Raw genomic sequence first — 13,844 nt, 5'->3', positions numbered from 1 at the left:
GTGAATGAAAGATTTTACTCTCACTATATATAGGCTACTAGCAGAAACCCGTGCTCCGCAAGGATCTATTTTAAAACTTGACAAACTAAAAACTTGACGTAATGAAATTTTTAAGAATTGAAAATAGGCCTATAACCATCCTTGGTTAATTAAGAATCCACATGCAAAATTGCAAGTTAGCTTCAGTCCAGTAGCTTAGACGTGATGATGCGTCAAACATAATTTTCCTATCCCGTACGTGTATAAGCCAGCTCTTTCCTTTATTATAGATATAGTTAACGACTGCAAGAGATAGGACTGTTGAAGAGAATAGTGGTGAAACTATGATAGCGCCAGAATTGTCTCAAACACTATAGTAGATTACTACATGACATTTTTGAAAATGATTTGAAAAAAAAAAATGTTAAGACAACAGAACTGATTGTTGTCAACCTTATCATTCTACCTCCATTTAGAGAGACTTTTGTTTAAGCCGAATGTAAATCTATATACATAAAAATGAATGTCTGTTTGTGTGTTTGTATGTTTGTTTGTTCCCTTTAGACTTGAAAACTACTTGACATAACGGCATGAAACTTTGGAAATATGTTGTGTGAATATTGGGGATGGTTTCTGAAAATAAATTTTAATAGGGGGGATGATAATTGACCGAGCGAAGTGAGATCTAGGATTCAAGTCGACGGTTTGGCATTTCTCTTAATGTTTGAATGTTTAAATGTTTTCATGTTGCGCATTTACGGCAGAACGCGGTAACAGATTTTCATGAAATTTGACAGGTATGTTCCTTTTTAAATTGCGCGTCGATGAATATACAAGGTTTTTGGAAATGTTGCATTTCAAGGATAATCTAAAAGGAAAAAGGAGCCTCCTTCATACGCCAATATTACCTTGAAAATCAGACTATAGAATTATTCATCATAAATCAGCTGACAAGTGATCATACAGATGTGTGGAGAAGCCAGTCTATTGCTGTATTTCCATGAGGTCTATAGTTTCAATCAGGTACTTGTGGATGAGAATACTGCGTGAGGTCTACTGTTCACAGAACTACTAGTAATAATTATTTATTAATCCATTTCACAGACCTATGTTTTAGAAATTGTCGACAGAGCGGCTACCGAAGAACGGAAAGATGATCATGATTCAAGATCATATTGTGACAATGTGATTGAGCATCTGAAGTTACCTACTGTATAATAAACACGTCACCCTGTGATAAATTTTGTACTGGTATTAGAACGGTAGTTTGGAGTTGAAGTAGTGTAGTTGATTGGTACCAGCTGTAGATAATCGTTCCTTAGAAGACCTATACAAATAATAATTATCACTCCCCTATCATTGAAAAACTGGAAAATGTTGGAAAAAAATATTCACCTCATGAAAGAGAGATGTTCATATTGCAACCATTAATTACTGAAGAATGAAAGAATAATTTTAAAAAATTTGAATTTAGCTTAGCTTATATTCATCCAAAAATGGAAGATGGAAAGGATATATGGAATTATGTGTGATTCATCGTACATCGCGTATTTCCTGGACCATCTATTGACAGTCAACAACTATGAAAACATTTAATTCATTTCTGAAACACTGATTTAACCTATCCATTTTTATTATTTTTTTAAATTCAACACTTTACTGATATATACTGATAGATATTACTACCAATTGATTGAGTAGAATATGTTTTCGGAATAATGAATGCTGCATGACTAAGCACATAGGAAGTCCGTATTGAGATGTAAATAAAAATATTGATTGTCAGATGAATTTCATGATTCACCAAATAAAGTCAAGTGTGACATGAGATACATTGACCTTTTGGCGGTACGAAGTTCGCCGGGTAGGCTAGTTGTAAATAAAGCTTTATTATTAATAGTCAACGCTGAAAAAAGACAGACTCAATCACCAGGAATACTATAAATTCTATGAGGGACCAGTAAGCCATTAATTTTGAGTAGTTCAATCACTTCCACTATGGACACTTTATACATCATGGACAATCAATGAATTGATATGTTTTAGTAATTCAATTCAATTCAAAAATACGTTTGAAATTTATTAGCTACAGAATAAAAAACTTTTGATTGCAGTGACCCCGACTACTACAATATGAATAACCATTTGGATCAAATATAAGGAATTACTCACATCTCTCATCAACTCGTACTTTTTATTCACAAAATATTAACAAAAAATATAATATAAGTTATATTGAATGAACTCACGGCTAAGGTTTGCCTTTTTCTGGCCGTGCTACAAATAAATGTAGGTATATGTTCGACATTCTTTTGTAATCTTGTTGTCTATTAAGAAAGTTTTCAATGTGATTTTTGATGGCAATAGAATTTGAATTTGGAAAAAGAATCAACAATAAACTCCTAATCAATGAAAATCTCTGTGCTATGTTCTAATCGGAATGTATGAGACTCCATATACAGCTGATAGAAGGCGCAAACCAAACTGGCCAAGAATACAACAATGAAACACACACATGGCAAGCTCGCGCTCTTGATTTACGAAAAATTAATGTAAATAAAAATCATATTGTTAACAAATATTCAACTAATTTTCCTCTACTTATCCCTAAATCCAAATTGATTACTTATTAGTATATTACTCTTTTTCAGATAATCGATGAACTGCTTCTTGAAGCACTTCTCAATAATCTTTTATATAAAACTGAGTAGATTAATTGGACGATAATTATTAAATTCATGTTTAATCCCTGTTCTATATAGAGGGATGACCTTTGCTAATTCAAGGATATCTGGGAAAGTACCAGTGGCAAAACTTCTATTAATGATGTGAGTATGCGGATAGAGTATGCTGTCAATATTATCTTTGAGAAGTCTTGCCGGTATATCATCAATTCCAGGAGCAGATCCACCACGAAGCTCCAAAATACAATTTTTTATATCTACCTCACTTACCTGCTGCAGAACGAAAACTGAATTGCATGGAGGAAAATTCTTTTGTGTTCGGTTCAAATGCTGACTATTTTGTTTAATTACATCTGCCAGAGCTTCTCCAGCTTGCAAAAAGTAATTATTAAAGGATTTTTTCACATCAGATATTGATGAACATACCCCTACCTGTTCTGTCTGGCTGCCATTTATGAAATTTCGAATTGGAAATGAATCTTTTTTGGTTTTATTGCCAGATATCTCATTAATTGTTTTCGAGAACTTTCTCGGCTCTGGTGTGGTTAGTACTCTATGTCTGTAGTAGTTTATTTTTGTAATTTTCAAAAGTCTGTTTAGAGTGCTTCTATAATTGCTATAGTAAAGTTTCAGCTGTAGATGCAATGGCTGTCTAATAATCAGTTTACTTAATTTATTCCTTCTTTTTATTGCGTTAATAAGAGAAACCGTAATCCAGGGTTTTAGTTTTTTACTTCAGCTCTTTTTGGTTTTTGAATTGAACAAGAACTTTGTGCTAATTGAACTGTACTAATAAAGGCTTCGGTAGATTCATTAGGGATCTCCAACCCTGTTACATTGTCCCAGATCTGTTGGGAAATAATTTCAGAAAATTTATATATCTATATATATATATATTATATATATATATATATATATATATATATATATATATATATATATATTACCAATCCAAGCATGCCATTTTACTTTTGGTTTGAGTTAACATGTGAATGAAAGATTTTACTCTCACTATATATAGGCTACTAGCAGAAACCCGTGCTCCGCAAGGATCTATTTTAAAACTTGACAAACTAAAAACTTGACGTAATGAAATTTTTAAGAATTGAAAATAGGCCTATAACCATCCTTGGTTAATTAAGAATCCACATGCAAAATTGCAAGTTAGCTTCAGTCCAGTAGCTTAGACGTGATGATGCGTCAAACATAATTTTCCTATCCCGTACGTGTATAAGCCAGCTCTTTCCTTTATTATAGATATAGTTAACGACTGCAAGAGATAGGACTGTTGAAGAGAATAGTGGTGAAACTATGATAGCGCCAGAATTGTCTCAAACACAATAGTAGATTACTACATGACATTTTTGAAAATGATTTGAAAAAAAAATGTTAAGACAACAGAACTGATTGTTGTCAACCTTATCATTCTACCTCCATTTAGAGAGACTTTTGTTTAAGCCGAATGTAAATCTATATACATAAAAATGAATGTCTGTTTGTGTGTTTGTATGTTTGTTTGTTCCCTTTAGACTTGAAAACTACTTGACATAACGGCATGAAACTTTGGAAATATGTTGTGTGAATATTGGGGATGGTTTCTGAAAATAAATTTTAATAGGGGGGATGATAATTGACCGAGCGAAGTGAGATCTAGGATTCAAGTCGACGGTTTGGCATTTCTCTTAATGTTTGAATGTTTAAATGTTTTCATGTTGCGCATTTACGGCAGAACGCGGTAACAGATTTTCATGAAATTTGACAGGTATGTTCCTTTTTAAATTGCGCGTCGATGAATATACAAGGTTTTTGGAAATGTTGCATTTCAAGGATAATCTAAAAGGAAAAAGGAGCCTCCTTCATACGCCAATATTACCTTGAAAATCAGACTATAGAATTATTCATCATAAATCAGCTGACAAGTGATCATACAGATGTGTGGAGAAGCCAGTCTATTGCTGTATTTCCATGAGGTCTATAGTTTCAATCAGGTACTTGTGGATGAGAATACTGCGTGAGGTCTACTGTTCACAGAACTACTAGTAATAATTATTTATTAATCCATTTCACAGACCTATGTTTTAGAAATTGTCGACAGAGCGGCTACCGAAGAACGGAAAGATGATCATGATTCAAGATCATATTGTGACAATGTGATTGAGCATCTGAAGTTACCTACTGTATAATAAACACGTCACCCTGTGATAAATTTTGTACTGGTATTAGAACGGTAGTTTGGAGTTGAAGTTAGTGTAGTTGATTGGTACCAGCTGTAGATAATCGTTCCTTAGAAGACCTATACAAATAATAATTATCACTCCCCTATCATTGAAAAACTGGAAAATGTTGGAAAAAAATATTCACCTCATGAAAGAGAGATGTTCATATTGCATCCATTAATTACTGAAGAATGAAAGAATAATTTTAAAAAATTTGAATTTAGCTTAGCTTATATTCATCCAAAAATGGAAGATGGAAAGGATATATGGAATTATGTGTGATTCATCGTACATCGCGTATTTCCTGGAACATCTATTGACAGTCAACAACTATGAAAACATTTAATTCATTTCTGAAACACTGATTTAACCTATCCATTTTTATTATTTTTTAAATTCAACACTTTACTGATATATATATATATATATATATATATATATATATATATATATATATATATATATATATATATATACTGATAGATATTACTACCAATTGATTGAGTAGAATATGTTTTCGGAATAATGAATGCTGCATGACTAAGCACATAGGAAGTCCGTATTGAGATGTAAATAAAAATATTGATTGTCAGATGAATTTCATGATTCACCAAATAAAGTCAAGTGTGACATGAGATACATTGACCTTTTGGCGGTACGAAGTTCGCCGGGTAGGCTAGTTGTAAATAAAGCTTTATTATTAATAGTCAACGCTGAAAAAAGACAGACTCAATCACCAGGAATACTATAAATTCTATGAGGGACCAGTAAGCCATTAATTTTGAGTAGTTCAATCACTTCCACTATGGACACTTTATACATCATGGACAATCAATGAATTGATATGTTTTAGTAATTCAATTCAATTCAAAAATACGTTTGAAATTTATTAGCTACAGAATAAAAAACTTTTGATTGCAGTGACCCCGACTACTACAATATGAATAACCATTTGGATCAAATATAAGGAATTACTCACATCTCTCATCAACTCGTACTTTTTATTCACAAAATATTAACAAAAAATATAATATAAGTTATATTGAATGAACTCACGGCTAAGGTTTGCCTTTTTCTGGCCGTGCTACAAATAAATGTAGGTATATGTTCGACATTCTTTTGTAATCTTGTTGTCTATTAAGAAAGTTTTCAATGTGATTTTTGATGGCAATAGAATTTGAATTTGGAAAAAGAATCAACAATAAACTCCTAATCAATGAAAATCTCTGTGCTATGTTCTAATCGGAATGTATGAGACTCCATATACAGCTGATAGAAGGCGCAAACCAAACTGGCCAAGAATACAACAATGAAACACACACATGGCAAGCTCGCGCTCTTGATTTACGAAAAATTAATTCGATCAGCTGATTGATAAGATTATTTTAAGCTTTCCAATGATTACAACATTTGCTAGAATATCATGTGTCAATTATCTCAGTTTCATATGGCGTTCACCTTACCATGTTCATAACCTTACTTAATAGGATCCTTTTCATTCCTTTGAAATCCTTAGAGGCAAAATATCTCAAGATCCGTTCTTAGTGCGCGTCTAGCATGTTTGAAGAATATTTGTGCAAAGTTTTAAGTCTGTAGGCCAATCAGTTTTAGCTGTTGTGTGATTTTACATAAATGTTTTTGAAAAAAGCCCTCTCCTGAACCCCCCTGTGCTCCTGATCGGAATTTTTTGCATAGATCTAATTATTTTTCGTAGCTGAACAAAAAAGTTTCTCATGACTTTGCTGTGGGATGAGCGGTTAAAAAGTGCAAAATTTTTGGGGGGCCCCAGCTCCCTCAGTGGGGCAAATTTTTTGAAAATCCTTTCTTAGTGGATGTTTTGAGGCTACTATAAACAATTGTGCAAAATTTCTAGTTTTTAGGCTCAGTAGTTTGGGCTGTGGTGTGATTTTAGTCTGTCGGGGCTTAGCCTTTTATAGATATAGAGATAACTTTACAATTAAAAATAAAAACAAGAGGGAATAATATCGCACTTCACTAAATATTCACAACGATTCAGTATAACTAATAAGATTAGAAGAGAACGATATTTGAGTTAGATGCAGGAAAGTTAGTGAAGGGGTATGAAAATTTATGTATACGATATACAAAGAAAGAAGAAACAATTGAAACATAAAGAGTTAGTAAAGCTCAAAAATAATAATTTAATCATCAAATTGATCAATTCATCAATTTGATCATCAATTAATCATCAAACATGGTAATAGATTTTCATGAAATTTGACAGGTGTGTTCTTTTTTAAATTGCGCGTCGACGTATATACAAGGTTTTTGGAAATTTTGCATTTCGAGGATAATATAAAAGGAAAAGAAGCCTCTTTCATACGCCAATATTATAGTAAAAATCAGACTATAGAATTGTTCATCATAAATCAGGTGTCGAGTGGATTATAATATTGTTGTATGCAATGACGCTTGCAATTCAACTTGACGCTCTCAATGTAACTTGGTGAAAAAACAGCTGTTGTGTGGACTATTAATTGTATGAAGTGAGGCATGCAATTGATAACTTGAAGTAGCATAGTCTTTTCTCCCGACTTTTCTCTGCTTTCAACTCGGTAAGCTTTTGAAGATGGAAGCATAGCTGTTTAGATCAAATTATTGGCATTGTCGATACAACAACCCAAACAGCCATCGGTCGTTTATACACTAATATCTCGCCGAAACGACAGGACAGGACAGAATTTACTCTGATGGATAGTATCAGAGGAGACTGTGGTTTATAACTGAACGAGGTCTACTGTTCACACAACTACTAGTCCAATAGATTTCAAGAAGAGGAACAAAAGTTCCTACCCATTGAATTTCCTTTTATTTCTACAGGAATATGGAGAAGTAGAAGCAAAATCAGAGAAGAAGAGAAAAGAAAATAGAATAGAACAAACTAGAGGAGTTTTCGGTCGTTTGGGAAACTGATCACTTTCGGTCATTTGGGACTCTCACCACTTTTGGTCATTTGGGACTCTCACCACTTTCGGTCGTTTGAGACTCTCACCACTTTCTGTCGTTTGACAGAATGCCTAAAATAATATTCAAGGACAGACTACATTCAAGAAGAAAGATAGGAAGGCCGAGAATAAGATGGGAAGATGAAGTGAGAGACGACCTCCAAGAAATGGGATATAGAGGATGGAGACAATTAACAGAGGACCGAGAAGCGTGGAGAGCTGTAGTGGAGGCGGCCAAAGCTCATATTGGGCTGTAGTGCTGAAGAAAAAAAAGTTTTCAAAAATTAATCGAATTGAAATAAATAGAAACTCCTTTTTATATAAGATAATTAAGACTTGTTCGATAATAATCTGTTTCCTTTTCTTCATAGCCTAAATTATATAACTTTTTAAATTAAGCCTATACATTTCAAATTTATTTATTTTTTAAATATTGTAAACCAATAAATTTTGTATTTCTTAGAATGATTTCTTTTTTTTATTTGAGAAATATCTGCTCTACCATCTTCAGCTATGTATCTCCTTTGTAACTCTTCTTCCTATCTGGGAAGTGGTGGAGCCCCCAATATTTACAAAAAAAATTATAACATTGGTTACAAATGGTGATACATATTAATTGTTTTCTTTAACGTAATGAAATTATAAAAGCTTACTTCCCGATACGTCTTATGACTGAAAGAGACGTAACTATGTGTAATAACAAAGAAATTTATTCATTTATTGTATAAAACAATATAATCATAATAAAACATTGGAGGAAGAACTAGGCTGAGCCTGTACTATTTATATCCAAAAACTTTGATAAAATGGTTAATGTTGTCCAAATGTTAAGGTTTCAATTCGTTTGTGTTTCAATAAGGTTTGTGTTGAATTCACACACTGCTTCGTCACTTAATTTCCGGTCCAGGAATAATGATTTGAAAATTTCGAAGGTTGAGGTAATACTTTAAATGAATTCACTATGAATGATGAGATCCTCAAAATAGGGAATATTCCAATAACAATCTCAATTAAAAAACAATAGGCCTATGTGCCAGTGCTTGAAGCCTAGATGAACAAACTCTATGTTGTGTCCAGTATTGATTATGAGCATTAATTTCACAAGCAACATATTGAAAAAATACATAGACAGACAAGTCACAATAACCACAATAAATTATTGTAACATATTAAGCACAACAGCTTAATAGTAACTGCAATTATTACAAACTTCTAATATTGGTTTTAGTGGCAGGTTTTATATAAGTTTAAGTCAATTTCATCAAAAATATAAATAGTGTATAGAGAACTGAAAAAATATTACTTTCCCATGGAAAAATTTTGATTCATCTTTTAGCACGGTTATTGAGTCACGCTTTTTTGGGTAATTCTGTATGTATAGAGAATGGATCATTAATATACAGTAAAACAGTAGATTGCCGTGCTATTTCCGCGTTTCTTGAAAAGATACAGTATTGTATTTAAACTAAAAGAAACTCCCTATCTTATCGATGTTAAATATCAGACTTACCCATGCTTTTCATTCGAGATATTAGTTTACTGAGTTTTTTTTCAATTGCATCATCCGCCGTTGTAAGCAGCACCCGTAAGCATTTTTCCAAAACATGACGTGGATGGTCGCTATTCAACGTTTGCAATTCTGACAATATTTCATCGCCTATAATTGACCTGAGTTCAGGAACATCTGAAACATTCAATCAATCAATCAAAGCATGAACTTTGTTATCGAACTTACGAAAATTGAAAGAGAATAAGGACTGGTTGCAGTTGGTTCAAGTTTGAAAATGTAATAAGATGTTTCAGGTAAAGTTTCTAAAGAGAGGAGGAGGAGGAGGAGGAGGAGGAGGAGGAGGAGGAGGGGGGAGGAGGGGGAGTGAGGAGGAAGAGGAATGAGGAGAAGGGGGAGGTAGAGGATGATGAAGAGGAGAAGAAGACCTCTATTCATATAAATGTTTTAACCTTTGGTGACTAGTTATGTCGTACAGTAGCTTACATTGAGATTCTTAAGTGTCAGCATTCCTTATAAATGACGTCAATGTTTCTTATTCAACTAATGCTGACAACATGAAGTATATCCTATTATATTAAGCGAGCAATTTCTGTATATCTGTTTATATTTTTATATCTGGTTATCTATGTTCAACGGATCTCGAAAACAGCTCTAACGATTTTCACGAAATTTGGAATATAGTGGGTTTATTATATCAAAATCCGATTGCACTAGGTCTCATCCCTGGGAAAACTCGCTGAAGGACATGAAAAGGATATTCATCCTTGAAAAACAGATGATGATTTCGTAGTCTGTCGATAACAGAAGATGCGTGTGCATGTGTGGGAGATCAGATGTGTAATCAATTAGCTTACCGTATCTCGCGAGAAATCTAGAAATATCAATTGACTCGATCAACATACAGTAATCTGATTTGTTGACATGAGATGGTATATATTATCATAATATTCAAATTTAATCATTATTTCACAGTTTTAAGTGATTAGTGAGTATTTTTTAATCAATTTGGTATCCAAACAATCTAAATTAGAACTTTTATGTTTTCAAATATTTGGACTGAAAATTTCACCTGAATTCAAGTGTATGAACATAACCTACTTTTTGGAATATTTATAGTGTATAAATCAAAATTTGGGGAAGAAACAGTTTTGGGCTGTGCCTGTTAGTCCTTCCCCAATAATTTTAAAGAATTGAGTTCTGTTTATCAATAAATAAATAACGAGCAAAGCTCGGTGCCACGATATTCTCACTATATTCTGTAAACTAGTTTATTATCAGAACAGGTCAATTTCCAAACGCTTTCAAGATTGCTTAAGTTGTTCCAATTTTCAAATCGGGCTAGAAGATCTCAACTTGAAATTTCAGACCAATCTCTAATGTTCAGAAACAAAAATAACAGAGAAATGTATCAAAATTCAACTAACCACTTACATTGAACAGGGAAACATTATTTCTGTTTCTCAGTTCAGTTTCATACAAGATCGAGGTGATGCGACGCGTTCTTTGAATTAATAAGACACATGTGAGGAGAAGTAGACAATAGAAAAGATGTCCTGATAACATTCCTCGACCTGGCAAAGGCTTTTGATTCTATAGATAGGCAAAATCTCATAACTAAACTCCGACATGCTGGAATAGAATCACTTGACTGGCTCAATAGTTACCTAGAAAATCGCTCTTTATACGTTTCAATCAATGGAATTAAAAGCGAGAATGCTAACATTGAGGCAGTACCCTTAATCCCTTGCTGTTTTTTATTCATATTGAAAACAAAAGTAAGCGTAGAAGGTAGATTAATGCACTTTGCCGATTACAACGTTTTAGTGTCGTTGTTAGGGACTTGGGAACAGGCATCCTCGGACTTGGAAAAGATGAGAAGGTAGTTTTGGTTTTACCAAAATACCTTGTTCTTGAATATTTGAAAAGAAAAATATCTCCTAGTCTTTTTCAGACGGGAAGGGGATCCTGGTTCGTGTCGTCTGACCTGTGGTGGTCTGCGGTCGGCTGGCATCCTGCGGATACGACGAGGTTCAGCGTGTAGATCAATACTGCTGTTTAGGAGTTATAATCCACAGCAAACTGAATTGGTCCTCACACGTTGTTAATGTTAAGAATAGGCAAAGAAAAATATTATATGCCCTCTCGCAGCTCGTGTGGATGCTGACTGGATCAGTGCAGGACTATTCATCATTGTTCTAATACAGTATAGTGGCTTGGGGCGGCGCCTCGATCGCGGTACTTGATCTGTTTGTTGGCAGTCACTCAGAGAAGCCTCAACTCACAACCTGTCGCCTAACTCATGAGCGATTCACTGATTATGTGACACAGGATGAGGTTTTCTAAATCACTGATTCATGTGTGGACGTGAAAAAATCTTAATTTCAAGTGCTTGTCTTCTGTTAGCAATATTCTTCTACTTATAATATATTTTGATGCTTTACCTCTTTATTCTTCTTATTAATTTGCTAAATTGATTGTTTTATCAATTGACTTATGCTAATATACTGTAATATGGGGAATATTAAGAGGTTCGAATTGTGGTTTTTTGTGATTTTCTTTCAGCTTGTTGAACTTATCAAAATTGAACTGAATTTTTGCAATATGAACTCTAGTGAACCTTGTTCTTGATAATTAAAGAATCTATTCATGTACAAAGTAAGCGCCTAAATTTTGCAACGCCATAAAAGATTTTCTAACTTGCTTCTTAATCATCCAAATTTTGCAGTCTTCTAGCATTTCCATAGTACTGGCATGGATTTCATAATGAAATCAATGCAAACGTATTTAAAAATGTATTCGAGCCGTGCGACCCCACGACGTTTGAACCTGAAATTAGGCCGGGCGCTCCACGTGTTTTCTTGCAAATCGGAAAATTTGAGTGGAAGAGCGGCAGTTCTAATCGAGTCGTCACCGCGAGAAAATGTAGTCACAGAAAAAGTCTCTGTCTCGAAATTAGGCTTCGGCCTGATTAGATGAAAAATCTCCTTATTATTTATTTTGTATAAATTGAAAAATATGTAGTCCAGAAAATAGTGGTTAAAATGTAAACGTGAGTGCCGATTTATTTGTTAAATTTTCGATTCCATGGTGAGTGTCAAAATTATTTTATTAAGCTCGAATAAATTGACCGTGGCCCTAAATTTATTGTAAAGTGAGTTAGCAAATTCTTGTCTAAATATCAATTATGAATCATTGCGATAAAGTCTTAATTTGAGAGATATTATTTGAAATTAATTTTTTTTATGTTGTAATTTTGAAACAAGTAATTTAATAAATAACCGGATTGGTTACAGTGAAGATTATGATTCGATGTAACAGAATTTCAAACATGACAGATAATTCTATGTTTGAATACAACTAATAAATTAATGCCAGTAGCATTTCTACCGAAATCTTTTATATGCCGTTCCTGGCTCGTGATAATTACATAGTTGCTAAAACAGGTGTTGTTGAATAATAGTGGAGATCTTGGCATTTGCATGAACGAATCCATCCAAAGCTCCCAACCGTGGATTCAAATAATTTAAACAGGTTAATCGTTGAGTGGAGATTTTAAAAGCAATTATTGTATATTTTTTCCTTGTTGCAAAATTGAGTCCTCTCATAAATAAATTCGCCCCTGGCTTCTCACCAGTTACAAATAAGTCAGTTGTGGGGTAGTGTTATATTAATACCTCCACCCGTTACAATGATGACAGGTGTGGGGTAGTGTTATACATACCTCCACCCTTATTACAATACCATTACATCATTTTATAAATCTATCATAAGTTTTCTAGATTTAAGTGCTCTTTCCACGCGTTCGGATCTATATGATTTTTGTCCATGCAGGGAAACATTAATTCCATTGATTATATATTTTGTTTTGCTTTCTAAGTGTTCATCTTTTTGAAATTAAGAATTGAATTGAATACAACATACAGCTGTTAAGTGGAGCCATTGATATACAGTATGCAAAATCTATGTTACGGTAATCCGTAACACTAAACATTACAGATAAATAATAACAATTGGTGATACAGTATATTAGATACACGAAGTCATCTTTTTAAACTTCCGATCACATATATCACATAACATAAGACACTGACAAACAATAGGGGGGGGGGGGGGGATTCCCACAAAGCTGAAGCCTACCAAACGCTCTGTCTGATCGGTGAGGCCAGATCGAAAATTGTAGTCGAGTTATAGGCCCAGCAACAACGCCGCCTCGATTCAGTTTCCCGAATAGCATTATTAGATTTTTTGCAGTAAAGCAACATAAATATCCTAAGAATGAATCAAGTTCACGTAGAAAAGTCTATGATTGATAGTGTTATGCGTAAATTGATGGTGTCGGAGAATTAAAGACGTCATTTGAAATGACTTCCGGAAACGTGATCCACAACTCGACCTCACAAAGCTGGTGCAATCAAACGGTTACTTCAGCAAATCAAATGGGATAATTTCTATCACCCACCATACAAACCTGTCTTGGTCACTATAGTAA

The 13,844-nt window shown here is 33.7% G+C and overlaps 1 protein-coding gene across 2 annotated transcripts in view; it reads right to left on the bottom strand.

The window, feature by feature from the left end:
• Positions 1-13,844, bottom strand: part of LOC111062075 (mannose-6-phosphate isomerase) — an 82,548-nt gene that overhangs the window by 48,324 nt on the left and 20,380 nt on the right. For both annotated transcript variants that reach the window (XM_039434261.1, XM_039434269.1), the window contains exon 4: positions 9,356-9,529. In XM_039434261.1, coding sequence (XP_039290195.1) covers positions 9,356-9,529 — 174 coding nt within the window. The remainder of the gene's footprint in view (positions 1-9,355; positions 9,530-13,844) is intronic.

The sequence above is a fragment of the Nilaparvata lugens genome, chromosome 1 (genome assembly GCF_014356525.2).
Source record: "Nilaparvata lugens isolate BPH chromosome 1, ASM1435652v1, whole genome shotgun sequence".
Lineage (NCBI taxonomy): Eukaryota > Metazoa > Arthropoda > Insecta > Hemiptera > Delphacidae > Nilaparvata > Nilaparvata lugens.
Note: the sequence above shows the minus strand (reverse complement) of the source record. Positions and strands in the feature narration are given on the sequence as shown.